General features: G+C 41.8%; 1 protein-coding gene across 3 annotated transcripts; it reads right to left on the bottom strand.

The window, feature by feature from the left end:
- Window positions 1-885: 885 nt before the first annotated feature.
- ppp2r5ca (protein phosphatase 2, regulatory subunit B', gamma a) lies at window positions 886-18,847 on the bottom strand. Of its 3 annotated transcripts, none has more exons than XM_053433966.1 (14): window positions 18,630-18,847; window positions 13,700-13,899; window positions 10,298-10,408; window positions 9,953-10,045; window positions 9,728-9,858; window positions 9,542-9,601; window positions 8,796-8,904; window positions 8,407-8,460; window positions 7,988-8,158; window positions 7,255-7,382; window positions 6,239-6,340; window positions 5,989-6,061; window positions 4,807-4,923; window positions 886-3,470 (listed from the first exon to the last, which is right to left on the bottom strand). In XM_053433966.1, the coding sequence occupies exons 1-14, from the start codon at window positions 18,721-18,723 to the stop codon at window positions 3,336-3,338; spliced, it is 1,578 nt and encodes a 525-aa protein (XP_053289941.1). In that variant the 5' UTR covers window positions 18,724-18,847; the 3' UTR covers window positions 886-3,335. The 3 variants fall into 3 exon arrangements, with proteins under 3 accessions (XP_053289941.1, XP_053289942.1, XP_053289944.1); XM_053433969.1 differs by having other exon boundaries at window positions 3,331-3,470; window positions 4,807-4,888; XM_053433967.1 differs by lacking the exon at window positions 4,807-4,923.
- Window positions 18,848-19,307: the final 460 nt, after the last annotated feature.

Here is a 19,307-nt window from a genome sequence, read left to right on the forward strand (position 1 = left end):
CTGTAACTACACATCACAGATGAAACATCAGTTGGCTGCTGGGGAAACCTGGGGAATGGACATTTCCTGTAGATCTGCATTAACAGTTAAAGCTTCAGACGTTTTTTTTTCTGCCTGTCCTAACACACGACTGTTAGTAAATGTCTATTCACAACTATCTGGCTCCCCCTTGTGTTGAAAACAGTACACCCCTACTGCTCGCCACTGAATCGAAAACCAAATTAGTTTAACACAGAACTCTGAATTCTACCGCGTGTTTGATTCAAATTGGCTTTACCTCATTTCAGGGCTTAACTTCACAAACACAATGTTTATAAATAAAATTTGAAAATGTTTACTTTTCCCTTCAGATAAATCATTGCCTTTATTCTTACTTACCCCCAAATATGTAGTTTTAATACATGTTTGTACCTAGTAGTTTTGATAATAGATTTTAAGATGAGAATAATGTGGTTTGGTGAAAGTAGGGGTTGAGTTTGGTTTGATGTACGGCCTCCGGGTCCCTTTTGCCGGAGTCCCTCCTCCCCACCCTTATAACAGATATGCTAATGGACATGTTTGCTGTTTGTGAATGTCCTGGTGCACAAGTCAATTCTACAGCATTCAACGACATACCGCCCATGTAACCACGACTGGATGTATTACTTTGTACCAGGCCCCCAGAGGCCACACACAGAAGATCATAAGGTAGGAGAAGTAATAAAGCCCACATGTTAGGGTAGATAAAACCATCTTCTTATCTGTTAACAAGAACATGGTTTCCAGGAGATCAATCATGAGTTGGCACCACCAGCATCTTTGGCCTTGTTCCTTTATTGGCCGTGTCATTTCAGATGTCTGCCCTTTCCGTTAATTAAAGCCAAAATGGATGCATGGTTGAAAATATATATTCAAATAGTCTCTTTATTCGTTCTACATAGTTGTACACCACTAAAGACAGTGATAGGAGCACACAACGGGCTTGAACATGTGTCAGTTACTTTGAGGATGGAGGAAACTTTGCAGATTTTTATTTTTAAGAAAAATAAGAACATTTTCTAAACTGTGTCACTGAGTATCCGGCCGAAACAGGAGAAATCAGACAGTATGTGCCAGATTTACTTCTTTAACTTGCTATTGATGTTTTTTATTCTGTACAGAGGGACAATTTGTACAAAATTAATCTAGATATATATATTTATATATAACACTACATGAAACAAGGTAAATCATATATACAATATTAAATGAATCATATAGTACAGGTCACATACAAAAGGACACTTTAAGTTATCATGTTTTGGAAATAATGTGTTAAAATTAAAAGATCTGCAAAGATCCTGCAGAGTGACAACAAGCCACCAAATCATCTTGAAATCATCTCGTTATTTGTGGACGAATTGTCATTTTTTTAAATAAACCTCTAACATCTTAAACTCATAAAATCCATAAAACATCTTCTCCCAGCAAGCAGGACTGTTTCATAAACGCAATGACAGAAATCCGTTTGGTGAATGGCATTCCTCCAGGGTAAAAGGTACATGTTTAACATGGTAGTTTTAATTTACATATTTTTGCATTCAAGCAAATACAGTATTAATACAGTTAACAAGCCAAGTCACAATGTCAGTTTATTTTCAGCATCTATCTGGCATTTTGTGGCCATATTTGATACCAGTCTGTGTCAGCGTCGGGCATTCTGAATGGCCAGAGGAAGGAAAACAGAACAAAAAGAAGAAGAATCCAACACCTGACATCCACGCTACTAACCTCCAGAGACAAGACAAGGAAATACACCACGTCAAATATGAAGAAATCTAGCAGACCTCCTCAGTTTAAACAATGGTACTGACTGGAAGATACTTTCAAACAAGCTCCTCACTGAGAAGTGTCCGAAACATGGAGCCCACGAACCAGGCAACTGAATTCATGAATGGTAGCAACACAAACATGCCACACGTCTTTTATATTGGTTGCTCTCAGCAAGGAATTTCACTGATCCTCTAACGTCAGTATGTTCACAGCTACTATCTGCTCTTATGTTTGTTAATAAATTAAGTTATTTTTAATTAATAATGAGGATATTAAAATCTTTATCCCATACAATACTAATATACCTTCATGCTCTGTAGAAGGAGACGGTGAGCAGAGGTTCTAACTCGGTAACGGCTGCTTAAAACCATCGGTTAGTGAAAAAACACACGACGCTGTGTGACAGTACAGATCTGTGCCCCTCTCCCACCCAACATCAAGATTATATCTCCTTTACACAGACAATCATCTCTATTCGTTTTACAGGAAACTTATTTTTTTATAAAACCCAACACTCACCTTAAACACGGCCATGCTCTCAGTCTTTCTGCTCATGTGCATGTTTTATAAAACCAGAACATTATCACTGCAACTTAGGTAGCAAATGCAGCTTTTCATCCAGGCTTACCCTCATCAGCTCAACTCAAACCCAGCGAGTACCATTGTTTGAACCGTCTCGGCATCACTATGATCTGGTTTTCTCAAACATCGCCAGTGAACGTAAGGAAGCAAGCATATAAAAAGAGCGGCGTATGGCACAAAACAATAAAGTGGAAAAGTGTCAGATGTCCACAGGACAACTTCCCCATTTCCACGCCATCTTTCCTGGACGTTGCAAGGCTAAGGACAGGCCTCAGTTTGGTCTTAAATGTGCTAAACTAAAAAAACAAACTTTCAAACACCAGTGACCAGAAACAAAGGCAGGTGTCCCAGATAAAAACATGAAACAAAACCAACAAAAAATACAAACGTCTTGGCACTGATAAGATGTCCATCAGATTGAGCAAAAAAAACACAACAGAAAACGTACAACAGGTGGCAGGAAAGTCTTGTCTTTCATTTGACCAACAGGTTCTGTTTTTGTTCCCTTTGACAGAAAAGAAAACCAAGCAGAGAGCAAGAGACGATCCTTAGACAGTGAGTCAGTCGCTTATTATTAAACCACGTCTCATCCTCAGTGAACACGTTTGCAAAAAGGAATGAAGGAACCAGGTGAGAGGAACAGAAAAGGGAAAACAAAAGTAGAACACGCAGATTGTGGCGAGGGCTTAAAGACACACAAACACACACCCGCTCCTCTTCCTAAACTGAAAAACAAAAACCTGAGAAAGCAGAACTCTGAAGGAGGTGAATATACAGCTTCTGCACTGGGGCAGCAGGGAATGAAGGAGAACTAAGGATTCTGGGTAAACAGATGGTGGGGACGGGGATGAGAGCCCAGCGCGGGGATCATAAGTGTAGTTCTGGCGAACGGGCCGAGTGGATGTCCATGGCTGTCGAGGGTAGAAGGGGCAGTTGAACCAAGAGCCGGAAGGTGGCGGGACCTAGAGTCCATCGTGGGTGGTCAACATGTCTTCAGCTCTGCGGTGGGACTCCAAGGCTTTTGTGGTGTAAAGATCCTGAGGCAACTCAGATTTACGTCGCACCATGGGTCGCTCTTTCCGCTGTTCATGCTGCAACTGTCGGAGAAGGAAGACGAGAGAAGGACGTTTCATTCATTTATCTATTTCACATATTTGTGGTCAAGCACAACAACAACTTAGTCACAATCCAACAAAATGTAATAAACAGAAAAACGGGAAGGTCTAAGTCAGTAAATCAAAAGATAACATAACATTAAAACAAGATTAAATCAAATTAACACATCAGACCTGTGCTACATGTGTTGAGCCTCCATGTGTTCAATATTAAATAAATGACTTAATGAGATAAACAATCTAATTAATGACTGTGTGATACATATGAACCATGTATCTTTAATAATCCAGGAAATTATTGAAACTCAACTGATTATCAAATTTTTACTATTGTATTGATTAAGAAATGTACTCCAATAAAACTTTGAAGACAATGTAACATTGATTTCACAGTTTTCCTGTCAATGATGTCACCAGTAATAGCTGAGATCATTTAAAGAAATGCAGACAAGGTTACAGCATCTGAAATGACGTAGCAGCCATTGCGAGAATGCAAATTGATTTACAGATCTGAGATCGTGTCTCAAGTAAATCGTTTCACTTGTGTAAAACTGACATTTTCTCTTCGCCATTCCAAAACAGCAGTTGTGCCATACTGCCACTGGCAAGTACTGTTTTTAGAGCTGCGGAGAAGAAGTGATTTGCAGTAGTGCATCAGCCAGAGTTTGCTAAAATGTCAGCAATTTGGCAAAATGTCCGGCTGGAAAGTCCCAGAAGTACGACGGCTTCATGTGCTGTATACTAGACTTCAACTTTGAGGGTCTTACAATTAGTGCACTAGTTATCCCATCAAGCATGTGAAGAACCACGAGGAGTTCACCAAGTCGTGACCAATGTGTTTGAATTTGTTTAACCTGAGCGTGGACATACAACAATGATATCGATCATTACTTCCATACAGGGTCAGTAACTTACAGCTGTTAATATATGCCATATAAGTGGCAATGTATTTTAAATGCACTGGTATTCGTATCTGGATGGGAAAAAGTTATTGAAATATATAGTTTGTCAAATGTATTATCGTTTTTCATAAATTCTTATTTATGTATAATACTGAACACGTTGGGGCTCTGACCACTGAGACATCAGGCTGGGGACATAAAACAGAAAGCTCTTGATTCCAATGTTCAGTCTAGTTTATTTTACACTTGCTTTTGGTAAAAAATCTATAACAAAGTCTATATGTTATACACACAGTGAAGAGTGATAACTATTGTTGTACAAATAGACTTTGAGTTTTGGTCAATAACAGATCTATCAATGTAAAGGATTTCATTAGAAGAGGAAAGATATCAGAGACAGAGAAAGTCAGGTTTACCTGAGTCGCGCCCTCCTCAACTGTCTCTTTTAACCTCTGAACATCTTCTATCAAAGGGACATCCGTCTCCATTGCTACAGGACTATTGAGGTCAGAGGAATCAACATACATAGAGAACTATGTTGAAAAGAAAGGGAAAACAAAAACAAAAAAAACACAAAAGGATGGAGAAAAGACTTTCAGTCGCATGCAAGAAGAATGAATCTAGAGGCTCTGGATGAATTAAATCAAGCAGCTCTAATCTATGGCAGTTGTAAGCGTGATGTGCTTTAGTTGTGGTGTAGAAATAGAAACGATTAAGACACTGTATGACATTATTTGGATTTATTGATTGTGAAACACACAACTTGTGTTTAATTATATAAAGTGGTTGTCAATTGCTGGGACATTAGAGCTGATTTCAGACATTCACTTTTGAAAATGTCATTTTCCTCAGTAGAATATTGTCCTCAACATTTCCAGAACATTCAGGCAGGGGTCGGGAGGGGGGGGGGGGGGGGGGGGGGGGGGGGGGGGGGAGCACGCAGGGGGCAGGAAATGTTGTTTGATTTCTACTGCGGAAGTTACGCTCTTTTTTTTCACAGCACAACACCGGCATCGGTCGATTTCACCAAAACTTTTTAGAAGTGCCATTGAGATTTTGTTTGGGTTGAAAATATATTTTAAAAAAGTGTTTGACATTTTGGACTGGGTCGGGTCAATCGTTTCCTTTGCTGAAGCTTCATATTTTCTGTAATGACGGTGACTTGAAGCTTGTCATCAAACTGTGAACAAGGATGTGATTAAGGGTACTTCTTAAAATGTTAAACTAGTACCTTAAACAATGTTTGACCCAGAATTAGGATGTGAGGGGACAGAACCATCACAGCAGGATTTGAACCCGTGTGTTGCTTGTCCTGAGGGATGTCGTCACATCAATGATTCCTTTCACCACAACTAAGCACAGATTTAAAGCACTTCATTCCACCTGAACTAGGGACAAACAGTGTGAGCAAAACCTACATGGGATAAGATGGAAAGGGAGCCACAATTCAGCAACACAACTGGATTACAGGAAACACAAGGCACTTCATGCATTTCATCTATAGTCCTACACACACACAGACAGAGAGAGAGAGAGCCATGCGCATTGGTAGGAAGGGGAAAAACAGGTGTGTTCCAGAGACCACACACACTGCTCACCTGTGGATTTGACTTGGCGAGGTTCTCAATCTTGATCCAAGCCTCCTCGCGTTCTTTTGACTTTGCCTTCTCTCTGTTAAACGAAGCACCAGACCTCCACTCATTAGTCTGCTACACTGATGAACGTGAAAACCAACACAACTATTCAGTCGCAGTCTTACGGCCGATTGAAACAATGGGTCACTCAGATGTTGTGTGTAAGAAAAGGATTTATCGAGTGGGAGAAGAGTCTGTCTGTGCTGCTGCCTACTTGTTTTTCTCAGCCCTGAACTGCTGCGTGCAGTCGTCAAAGAGCTTCTGATTCATCTCCATGAAGAGCTTCAGAGCGTTGTAGATGAGGCCGTGGATGGTCCTGTGAGCAGACACACACACACAGTCAGGATTATCACAAATAATCACAGACAAAGTAAAAAAAAAGATGATTCACAGTTAAATCACTGACCAAACTATGACTAAAGCTTTCAACTATTCATTGAGCCACATATTTACTTCCACCGAGGAGGTCATGTCTTCACCCATGACCATTTTTTGGTTCACTTGGCAGTTTACTTGGCAAAAACTACTGGTTGGATTCACATACAATTTTAACTAAAGATGAAAGATCCTATAATATTTTGGGACAGATGAGGAAAAAGAGGTGGAAAGTCCCCTTATGAAACCACATGTTAATTAAATAGATCCAGATTTGCATTGGATAAATTAAACACTCTCCTTAACAGGCCAGACCTTTATTTACATTTTTTAATCTATATAATATACATACACAGTATCAATAAATGTTTGTAATATGGTACGGATGGAAATAAAAAATCCATACCCAGCAGATTTAATAGTAGTTTCAGAAGGGGCAAGTGTTTGTCAGTTGCTGTATGTTAATATATCTGGCATGGATCCAGAAAAAGAGGAAATGGTATCACGCTCTTTACCACTATGAGAAAAGGCCCTTAATGGAAGTATACACGTAGAGCCATGAAGTCAATTTTTTAGTCACCAAAAACAACCAACTTTAAATCACACATTAAAGGTTTATCTGGAGCAATAGGTGCAATAGTAAAAGGAATCACAGATGACTTAAGTGATATGCACGTGTACATTCTGTGACCAAACCCCATCTATATATAAATGTACACATGCTCACTTCAGAGATCGGTATGTGAGCCATTTAGTCAGCAGTTGTGTCAGACGGGTGTTACATGCACTGTAAGGTACATACAGGGCGTTTGAGGACACGAGTGCACGTGGAGCTTGACAACTCGAGTGTCTTACTTGTTCCAGTGGGTTTTCGAGTTGCGGTACAGAGCCGGGAACATGATGGGCAGAATCTTGGCTGCGTTGTCACTGATCAGACTCATGATGTACTCGTTGTTCCAGTAGTACAGAGCTCTCTCGGCCACCTACAGGAATCAAACACCTCAGTCAGACATTTGAATAACTCTTTGGTAGAAACAGTGTTCTCAAACAAAAACAACCTCTGTCAACAGCGTTTTGGCTCCGTATCAATTTTAATTCCCATCAAGACTGAAACGCCGGAAAACGCATTTAACACATGACCTCTCACATACACGGGGCATACGTGTACTGAAGAGCAATCTGCAACTCCTACGCATGTAAGCAGTTGTATAAATGTAAAATGTGAAATTTACCAGGACAACAGCTGTTGGCAAAGACAACAGGGTCAGCAATACTTGGATCAGATTATTCATGTTAGGTATTACTTCGGTAGTCGAGGCTTATGCCAGTTTTTCTCTTCTGGAAGGGGGTCATGTGATATGAGCCTGACGGATCAGTGAAGGCTAATTCAGGATCGAACAGAACTAATCAGCAAGCGGATGTGAGTCTGGACTAAAACACTTCCCTGGAGTTTTCAAACTAAAACGGGATTAGCAGCGTTTCCAAACGTCTCCGTTATAGCGGCTATAAAACTCCTGGGGAGTGTGGACGATAGGTGTATCCAATGGTCTGAGTTATGAAGGAAATGTTGTCAAAACCCATCAGTTACCTGGAAGTGCGGACTGGACACACACTTGGCGAGCTGTCGGAACAGAGGCTCCTGCACCTTCACAAACTCAGACGGCTCGATGACGTCCAGGATCTCCTCCAGCTCGTTGAGGAACATCACTTCCTTGGGACTGTGAGTCTTTGGCCAGTACTTTAGTAGAGCCATTACCACCTGTTGTGATGGAAAAGAGAGATAACATTGTGCTGAATAACTGTCCTGGTAGGAGAAAAGGGGGAGAGCGGCTTTAGGGCTGAAAAGAAAAGTTTAATATCCGACAAAGAATGAGCCAAATGATTAATTCATGAACTTGTGACCTTGCAAGAAAAAAAACAATGAAGGATTAAACACGAGCTTCACATTTTTACATCAATTTTAAGCTTCAAATTTGAAGTTTCAGCAAGTATTAGAATGGGACGTACCGGCTCAGTTAGAGTGCTGTCCTTTTCCAAAAACTGCACCACACAGTAAGCCAGCTACAAAACACAAAGAAGTACAAATCATTTCACTGTGAAAGCATCTGAATTTATCCACAAGCAAGCTTAAGGTAACACGAGAGAGCAACCGACAGGCCCGAGGCTGCGACTGGCTGAAACATGCAATCACAGGTTGTTTTTTTTTTACAAAAGCTACAGAATGTCCTGCTGCTCTCGTGAAGAAAAAGAGGTGTGTTCTTAAAGCAGGTTTGGGCACGAATAATCAAATACATTTTAAAAAGAGTTTCCCCTGTAAATAATATATCAATGTCAAAACTGCTTTAAATAAGAATGTTAAATCATGCTTTTCAGGGTTTGTTTTCTTCTCAACTTACCTGTGGATGGTAGACACTAAGTGATTTAACTTTGTGCAGAGGCAATAGAACCTTCAACAGGAATATTTTGTGCTCTTCTTTTAGTGGTAAGGCAAATCCATTGATTATGCTGGAACATAAAAAAGACAAGAATTATCAGCAAACTTGAAAAACAATAAAAACAAACAATCTTTCGGACTTTTATTCACTTAAAGAAGACTCTGTGCTAATTTTTACATTTGATTTAATAAAAAAAACTGCTTATTTATCCCTTTAGCATCTTCTCAGTGGATCCTCTGACTGAAACAGTACACCCAGCACATGTAAGCACCATCTCATCCTCTTAACGATGTGAAGGCTTGATCGGTTAGCTCAATCAATTCTTAAAAATACATCTCATTGTGCTGCGCTGCAACATCCTGCAAAGCAAACCTGCTGACTACTACGTCCATCACTCTGCCCTGTTGCTAAAACAGGAAAACGTTCTGAGTAGTGTGACACCAGAGCTGGTCTCACAGGGATAATTACTGTCACATATGTTGACTTTGTTATTTGAATCCTTGTCTGTGTTGAACATGAACATCTAACATCATAACATCTTTCTATTAATTCCAGAAATCTCTGTCTCTATGTGGCTCGTATATATCTAGTTAAATGTTCATCTCATCGGCTTCACACTTCACATGTGAATTGTAAACGGGTCAAGAAAGTGCAGTATCGAAACTGGTGCGATTCGTAGTACGTTCAACTTTTTTTAAGGCTCATACCTTCCAAGTATTTCCAGTAGTTCAGCTATACCATTGTGGTGCTCCGTCTCATAGATAAACCTGTGGGATCAAACAGGAACTGGATTCAGTGGCTATACGCAGATTCTATATTTGATGATTCATTGGTCGACCATTCATCTTGGTATACATGATTAAGACAAACAGCAGTGGGAGGGCTGCACTGACCTATAGAAAATGTTATTGATCTGTTTTCTGATATACGCTCTCAGCCCCAGGAACTTTCCATAGATCCGGTGGAGGGTTGTTTTGAGGAAGTCTCGCTCTCTGGGATCCTCGCTGTCAAATAGATCTAGGAGCTGCGACGTCAAAGATGTGAAATGTTACCTCAATGAAATGTCACGGTGAAAATGCAATTTCTAATTCAATTTTTCCAAAATATTGTTACCTTACCTGCATAACAAATTTCTGGTCGATGTATTTCTTTGCTATGTTGGGCTGAAAGTCGGGCGATTCTAAAAATCTAAGGAAAAACTCATAGACGAGCTGCAATAGAAACAAACAAGACAAAACAACAAATGAGTGAATGCTCTACGAATACTATGAAATCAGCTATATCAAGCTGTTCTGTTCTTTCAGTTCTAGGTGTGTATTAACGTGGTTATAACTGTCTGTTTAATTCTCTTATTTTTACACGTACATTAAATGAATTCATACTTGGAGGCTTTTCTAAACTGAGAATAATTTATAAACCTCTCAGTTTGGCAGACGATTAAATCATTAAAAAGAAATGTCAACCTGGAGGTGTGGCCACGCTGCTTCAAGTGTTGGCTCGTCCTCTTCTGGATCAAACTCCGCTCCGGTGGGGTTGGATGATGGAGGCAATGTTCTGAACATATTCACCGCAAACTGGAAGAGGGGAAATGAAAAATGAGTCGCTGAATGTTTACGACCCAGGACAGAAAATCATTCAAGTCAACTTCTTTTTGTTTCAATAACCAAAAGCCACAGTTCGTGCTTCAAATCAGAGAAAATATCCATTTAAGTTTGAGAAACAATACAGCGGCTCTGGCCAGGTTGCGTTAGGATACGCTACAAAAGACTCTTTCATCAAACAACCAGGCCTGATCTCTCCCCACTCGTGAATGAATGTTAACCGTCATGAAATGAGGTTAAACCAACAGTTTAACCACATCAAACTGGGGTTAGGGCTGCTTCTTTGATTTGGTGATTGTTTCTAAGAACAATGCAGTATTCTAAAACTATAATAAAAGCAACAGCAGCATCTCTGCAACCAGTTCAGCACACAGAGCGAGTTCAGTGCCAGATGCCAACATTTTGCAGATGCACTTGCTTGTGGAGAGTTTGCCTGAAGAGGTTGTTAGAAATGCTGACATCATATGAGGAGAACAGAATGTATTCATATCCTGGGCCTCGTGTTAAATGATTAGGAGCCGTGTTAGTTTCACATTACACAATTTAGTTTTTCTGCCACTATTTAAATGGTCCGTGCTCAAGAATCAGCAAGGAAATTAAAAGAAAGACAACCATCATTAAAAAAGGTCCCTAAAACTCTAGAAGTCTAGAATAAATTAAAAAAGCTTCATCACAACTCAAAATGCATAAGAAATGTCCTATCTTGGTTATTCTAAAATCAGTTTTCTTTATAGGTTAGTGTTAGGTTTGCAAACTAGCCTCAGAGCGAATGGCCCACAATAATCCGAGTGTGTTGCGTTAATGGTCTCTCACAGTGTCAACTGACACCCCTGTGGGCTGCTGCTTCATGCTAGGCAGATCATGGGACACTGCAGGTGGCCTACTAAAACAGCAAGGGCCTTGTTTGAAAAGACAAGCTACAAGGTAGACCGAGATAAGACTGTCAGGGCCGACCCGCACTTCATCACAGAACAGGCTGCAAGAGGAAAAGTCATAACAGTGATTAGGACAATTCTGCTCTAGGCTTCCGAGGATGAGAAGATAATTACAATGGAGGGAGAGAATCTTTCTAAAACTCCTGTGTTTTCATTTTTACGGCAACGCTTCTGTATCCTGATCTTCTTAATCTTTATAATCTCCTTGTTTAGTGTCTGTAATTAAAATGAAAGCAATTCTTTCATTAATTCCAAACAAAACAATGTAGCCTGTGGTGAAAATTGTGCCATAGTCAAAGTTCTTCGCTCTGGGGGGAAAAAAAGTACTAGCTTTCATTTTACAGTGTTAAGAAGGAATGTTTAAAATAATTTTTTCACATAAAACCTGACAGCTTCTTTTTAAGAGCTTCTGAAATAAATAACCTTTTTCATAGCCCCCCCCCCCCCCCCCCCCAGTGGTTTCAATCAGAAAACGAGAACGTCCACACATCAGTTGATGCTCCCATAAACTTATTTATAATAATTTCCGGGTAAAAAGTAAATGATGAAGTTTATGGGAGCAACGACTGCTCACTTCTGTCCGGCCCCTTATGTTTATCAAGTTTGGATGATTGTGTGTTTGTATTCTTTCTGAATCCCTAAAATATTATTTTAAAAAAGTGGATTGGTTCAAGTTTACAGCTAGAACCAACTATTTTGATCAGTGATTAATCTAGTGATTATTTTCTTGATCCATCCATCCATTAGAAATAGTTAATACAGCTTCACATTTCACCCATGTTGTCGTGTTCCTAGCTTATTCTACAACTGTTCAAATCAATTTCTCTCACTTATCTAAACTAAATATCCTGTAATGACAAGTTTTGAGGAAATTTGAAACAACCAGGTCTTTTTCTAGAGATGTGAAGGGAGAAAGTGACCAAGAACTTGATCATTCTTGTTGTGTGGAGATGGAAGAAACTACCAGAGGGGCGACCATTGCTCTAGAACTCCACTGAGGTCGGCTTTATGGCAGAGACAGAAGCCTCCCAAGTGAAAGACACGTGAAAGCACCAACAGGACTTCCAGACTGTGAGAAAAATTATTCTTTGGTCTGATGAAACCAAGATTAAATTGTTTGGTCTACATTCTAATCTCCATGTTTGGAGGAAACCAGACACAGCTCGTCACCTGCTCGTCACCATCCCGACAGTGAAGCGTGGTGGTGAAAGCATCAAGCTGTGGTGGTGTTTTTCAGCAGCAGGCGGAAGGAAGACAGGTTATGGCTGGGCAAAAGCCTAACAGAGAATCCCTTGATGAAAGTCTCTCTCAGGGCACACCGCACCTCAGACCAAATGTTCACCTTCAAATGACCCTGAGCGCACAGCCAATACAAAGCAGGAGGGATAGGGACAACTCTGAATGATACAGAGAGTCACAGTCCTGACTAGAAGTAATAATAGCTGACCTCCCAGAGTGTCCATCCAACATGACAGAGGAACTGCTGAGAAGAATGGCATATTCATCATATCTGTTATACCCGTGGTGTTTTGCATCTCTGCTAGAATTACAGGTCAAACAACGTAATGATGAGGAAAAAAACTTAGGCCAACACCAGTTGACTGTTTTTGATTCCACTGTTTGTATTGGTCTATCGTAATGGATACTTATTATTAATTTGCCATGTGTTCTGTCACTTAAGCTCTTCCAGTAAAGCCCAAACACAAAAGAAAACCAAGCAACTCAGAGAGATTATGGGGCAAACAATGGTAGTGAAGACAACAACTCCCCTGATTCCAAGCTGCTTCATGACATCATCAAAAAGGTGTTTTGTCATTGTTTTGATTGTAATAGCTCTAGTGGACCTTTTTTTACCTTTGGGCTTATTTGTATTTCAATTACCAGATAGAGGCAAGAAAAACACCCATAACATTTTTCCAAAGCTCAGGGCAAGAACTTCACATATTTTTGTCCAACTATCAGATCAAAACTCAGAGAAAATGTATGAAAAATCTGCTTATATGTGAAGCTACATCCAGAATATACTTTTTCCCTTCACAAAAAAGTCAGAAACAATCAAGTAATCGTTTCTTTAATTTGAAATCTAGTTTGATCCTTCGTATCTATGACTCTAACCAGCTTCTCTCCAAAAAGTGACGGGTGTGATGAAACCTGATCACAATCCTCAGCTGGGACATGAACCAATAGTTGAATCATAAAATCAAATGTTTTCTTATTAACCCTCCAAACAGCTCTGCCCCGCAGCTACAGCTGGCCCCTGCTCTCAGCCAGAGTTTCACTCTCATCTCCAGCTTTCATCGTAACCTTAAATCCCTCCGACTCCACTCACCACGTGCACCACCTCTGGGTAGATGGGCTCTGTGATGACATTCCTGTTGTGGGTGATGTACTCCACCATTTCGCTCAGCGCCGCCCGCTTCACTTCCTTCCATTTTAGGTCGCTCAGCGGGTCGGACAGGAAGTCGAATAGAACACAGCACTGCCGTAGCTTCTGGATGAAGAGCTTCTCCTGCTCAGCGGGGGCCACATCTTAAGACGGACAGAAAAGGGGAAAACAAGTTAAGTGGGCAAGTGAGACAAAGTCCAGTGGCAAAATTAGAGTTTCAGTTGTAACAAGGCTAAACAGTGGTAATGAAAAGATACGCCAGAGATTATCCGATAAAGGAGCCATGGCCCAAGCCTGATGGGTCACAAAGAGAATGTCGGTTCAGCTGTGAAGGATAACAGTTTAAACAGCCATGGAAACAGAAGGTAGCAGGAGAATGATGAGGAGCGGCAAATGAGTCATGAAGACTGAAGTGCATTGAGAGAGAGGCAGAGATGGTGAGAGCCCAGGGGGAGGATAACGACAGAGCGGAGAGGAGGAGAGAGCGCCGAACAGGGGGGGAATGAAGGATGAAGGATTTGGGAACTAGGTGAACGGTCACAGATCTATTCATAAATAAAACCGAGCTATTTAAGCCTGTCATTGTATTTGACCATGGTGGTTTTTAGGATTTCCTTATTCTCCTGATAAAGGCTGATGAACGAAATAGCAGAGTGATTCCAAAGTGTTGTTGTTATGTGACACAACTTTGATGTTGCTCGTTTGACTTGATGTCTGATGATGTGTGATTTTATCTTTGCTTAGAAATCTTCACTGTCCCTCAGCTACCCGAAATAATCACTGTTAGATAGGTGTTTGCAACCGTGTCCATTACTTTTCTTTCTTTGTCAGACCGATTACGGAGAAACAACTTAACGGATTTCCATGAAACTGGGTGGAAGGATGGAACATGGGCGGAAAAACAACCCATTAATCCAGGAATTCAACTTCACATTTACCTTAACATTATGAGATATGGCATTTTTTTGTGATTTCCCCCAGATTTCTCTGAAATAACTCATTGATCTTGATGTAAAAGAAAGTTGCATTTAAGAGGCATACGAATGAGTGACTGCAATAATGATCGAACTAAAACGGTCAACTATGTGATTGCATTTGCACAGTTATAAAAACTGTTTAAGCAGGAAGTATTTCTGCCATGGAGGTTACGCTTTCCCCCCGGTCCTTTTGTTTGTTTGTTTATAAACAGGATTAGGCTGAAATTACATGATGGATTCCCAGGAAATTTAGTGGAATGATGCTGTGTGAGTCAGAATAACTCATTAAATCTTGGTTTGGATTTGGATCGGGGACGGATCTAAGAATCTTTATTCTCTACAAAGTTGTGCATGCTCGATGCAGTTACAATAAAATGTGGCGGGCAAGGCAGTGAGAGAAAGTAAATCATCCTTACATCAAAACCATAAAGAATACAGCAAATCCTAAATCACAGGTTTATAAACCTCTGCAAGTCACGTCTGTACAGTAAAGACCTCTGCCTCATAATTACTTGTCAGTGAAGGGTGTGGCTTTAACAATAGGCTGGCACTGAGGCTCGAAGCTGTCTGCAACCAAGGAGGATCCTGATGCCATGGGTGAGATAAATTAGATCAGATGTAGACAGTACATTGTGTAAACATTAGAAGGACAGAGGGAGAAGGATGGATCCCACTCATCCTCAATGCTTCTACTGTAACCTTTGGGCTGAATGCTTCCAATTACTGAGATAAGCAAATTATGTCGGGAGACAAATTGTGATTTAAGAATTTGGCAGAGGGTTCTAATAGAGAAACGATAAATAATAACCAATCGGTAAGGGCAACGAAAACAAGATATGTGAATGCAGAAATATTATTCACATGATTCTAGGATAAATTGATTGAATATTTCCTGCTGTATTCCATCTGGTTTAAATTAGACTGAAAGTAATGAGGAAATAAACAGGCATCCAATTCTGACGATTGAATCGTGCAGAAGTTCGAACGGAAGGAAAGCACTAGAGGAAAAGCTTGGTATAGACACAAAGAAGGAAGTAACAGGCAGCTAAAACTATTTGGCCATGCCTTAATTTCAGTGAATGTACTTAGACAGTTACAGAGGCCATAGCACGGAGGAGAGGACGGTGCACACACATAGACACACACACTCTTCTGGAGTGTCAGTTTCAAGTTGGCCAATTTATCTTGATGACAGTGAGAGGTTGGGAATTCCAGAGGAGAGAGGGTAAGTGTGTAAGGTGCCATTATAGCAGACATTTCCATAAATGATTTGGCACCCAACTGGGCTGTCACAACAGGAAAATGAATTCCCTTAACTCCTGATTAAAAACACATAAGGTTATCATCATTGTTATTACGTGGTCAAAATCAGCTTAGCAGTATTTTTCATTGCCAGAAAGAGGCTCAGTGGGGCAACAACGGTGAGAAACAGCAGCAAGGATTAAACTAAAAGTAATTTATTAGGTTGTTTACTTTCTAATTTGCAATTGGTTGACCCTGTCTGGGACATGAAGCTGGCCCATAACGTGTTACCTCGCCTTGCACCCCTGACCGTGTCAGACTTATCTCGCTGCTATTACATAAGTTTGTCTGCCCGTGTCATAAAGTTTCTGTGCACTCCCAAAATACCCAGCAGGTTGTTGTGTAACAGAGAAAGGCCTAGTGTTGTGATCCCAAAACCGATGTTAAGCACAATGTGACTTCTATTAATGCTGCAAACAGACGCCGGAGGAGAGCAAGTATGCGCACGCACTCACACTCCCGGGTATCATGTCTTATGGAGAACAAAACGCGATTTATCTTAATGCCCCCTATTCAAAACAAAAATAATAAACTGGGGTCACATTGGAAAAACCGTCAGCACTGCAGCCGCTGCAGGTCTGAGGTTTGAACTGGTTTGGCAATCTGCTTTATCACCAGCATATTATACTCAATGTAAACACTGACATACTTCGATATGTAGCGGAACAGTGTGTTACAGTTTGGTATGAGAGGTATGACTCTGGCTACATTGATCAATTATAACTGATCGGGCTGCATTGTAAGCATCAGCAGATAACACTTCCTGCCTATATAAAGTTCTACATCATTGACACAAATGAGACACACTCCTAGTTGCACTTTGGAGGATGCCATGATACTGATAATGGCAAGAAAATGCTTTGCCAGGCTTAAAATTTAACTGAAGTCTTGTGTCTTGAAGAAAGATTATCTCCTGAAAAAGCTGATGAATGTGAAGCTTACTTCAATAAGGGCAGGAATTGAACATTAGATCATGAGAAGATGTTGAGCCCGATTTAGAGACGATCCAGGATTTCTGGGAGTTCATGCTAGGACACCAAAATCTAGTCACTTTTGTGAAGATGTAAAAACATTAACCGAAACTAAGCAAATTTGCATGAAATAAACACAGTCCTGCAAACATACGCGCACAAATGTACAATATTTTGTATAGTTTATGCACACGAGTAGACAATATCCGGACAGGACAATATCACATACAGTAACATTAGTGCAGAGTAGACTTCAAATGCACTACAACAAATAGATGATAGTGTTCTAAGGAATGGATTTGCCTGAATTAAACAACATTATGGACTTTTGAGTAAGGCGTCTCCCTCCAGATACAAACCTCAAAACACAATCCAAGTCTGTGATTGGTTGACAGTTAATCTTCATGAACTAAACAGCCATTGACTGTGATTGTTTTCAGGTTTACATATGTAGTGAGCCACCACTGTCCTGTACACATCCATGCACACAATGTCCATTAATCTGCATAGTAGCAGTTTAGTTTCCCCCAACAAGGAAACACACAACACTGACTCAAGACATGGGCATGAAGCGCAATCTGTCTCAACTTGATCTCGAGTGAATCCGGATGCAGGACATTCGATGTAAACAACAGAGAAGCCCAATGGGAGGAGGGAAAGAGACCGAGTGTCCAGCTTGTTCTCCCCCAGCACTGAGTTGTCACTCTCGGCAGTCGCCTCTGTAGTTTAACAGAGTGTGATCAATAATCGCCCGAGGCTTCATCTAACGCTGGGCTGCACCCGAGTACAGTGGTAACAGGCTGGGGCCTTTCAAACATGACTGAATGCATTGTGCACATATTAAATAGGCCGAGTCCCGCTTGTTGTAATCCTGAAACATTGCTGCTGCTGTGACACGGCCGGCTGGGGGTCATATCGACGCTGTGTTGACACAGATCCGCTGCACTTGAAGAGGAGAGACGTTCATTCAAGACTTCACGAACATGAGGGGTGGTGGTGGTGGGGTAACAAGGAGGGGGGAGAAGGACGAGGGGAGGGGGGGGGGGGCTGCTGCAGAGCTGTGTCCGTTTTCTGTGACCAGTTTGCACCCAGAGGAACTGGAGTGTGGCAAAAAAAAAAGCTGGGACCGAGCAGAGCAGCAGGGGGTGGGAGGGTGAGCAGGACTGGCCATGTTGGAGACAGCTTCTAGCATTAGCCTTTAGCTCCGGGGGCCACGGCTAATTAATGCACATACATAGGCGAATGCCGAAACGCGCAATTCCCAACGAAACGTAAATGTAAAGCCGAGGACAGGACCCTTCCCTGGGCTATGACCTCACTTCCTTTGACATCACTAGCTCGGCGGGGGGATGGGCAGCGACCAGCTAGCTAGTAAAACCAGATTTTTTTTTTTAACACAGCGTCTCGCAGCGAAGCACACGAACCGTCCCCCCCACACCCACCCACCCCGGTGGATTCCTCCAGCGAGCCGAGACGGCGAACCCGTCTTTCGGCGTCTGGACGCGGTGTGAACCGAGCGGTCGGTCGGCGGAGGAGAACCGGGGCACAGCGACACACACACACGGCTACCTCTCCCCGTAATTCCCCGGGACAATGCAGGCGGAATAATTCGTCCTTACGTACCTCTGAAGTGCATAAGAGCCAGCGGCGGAAAGGGCCCGTTGGAATTAGGCGCGTCCACGACCATCCTGTCTCCGGGTTTATTGCATGTCAACATCTAAACCTCAACCAGGAAGGCGCATCGACTCAGGGCGAGAGGCCAGCCTCCATTTTAGCACAAAAGCGGATCAGAAAATGAAGCTCTCCGCCGCTGGAGGGAACTGGCTGCTCGGTGACGTAGGCAGCGGGCGAGGCGGCTGATTGGCTGAGCGCGGGCAGCTTCGACGCAATCAGGGTGTGACGGGCTGTGGAAGAGGGACGGGGATTTGCTGAGGGGGCGCACAGGGGGCGGGACGTGTGTTGGAATTTTGGCCCCCGGCTCCTCCTCCTCTGGTGACGCTGTGCACATCTGATACAGACCTGAGATCAGATTCACCCAGATCAGCTGTACAGTGGAACCATCAGCAGGGTTCATAAGAGAATCTGATTCAGGATGGGTGTCAGTTCCTGGATGAATCTTCAGAGGCCCCTCCTGTCGTCTCTGCCTGGGTCTTTATGAGAAGGAGGTGGAGGCCAGGGTCATGAGGGGCCGCGAATCCTCTGATTCAGCGAGGAAGGGAAGGAGATGAGAAGAAACCACACGAAGAGCAAAGGATGGGACGACATCCAAAAAGAATAGCCCCCGAAAAGTTCCAGTGGAAG

The sequence above is a fragment of the Pleuronectes platessa genome, chromosome 11 (assembly GCF_947347685.1).
Source record: "Pleuronectes platessa chromosome 11, fPlePla1.1, whole genome shotgun sequence".
Lineage (NCBI taxonomy): Eukaryota > Metazoa > Chordata > Actinopteri > Pleuronectiformes > Pleuronectidae > Pleuronectes > Pleuronectes platessa.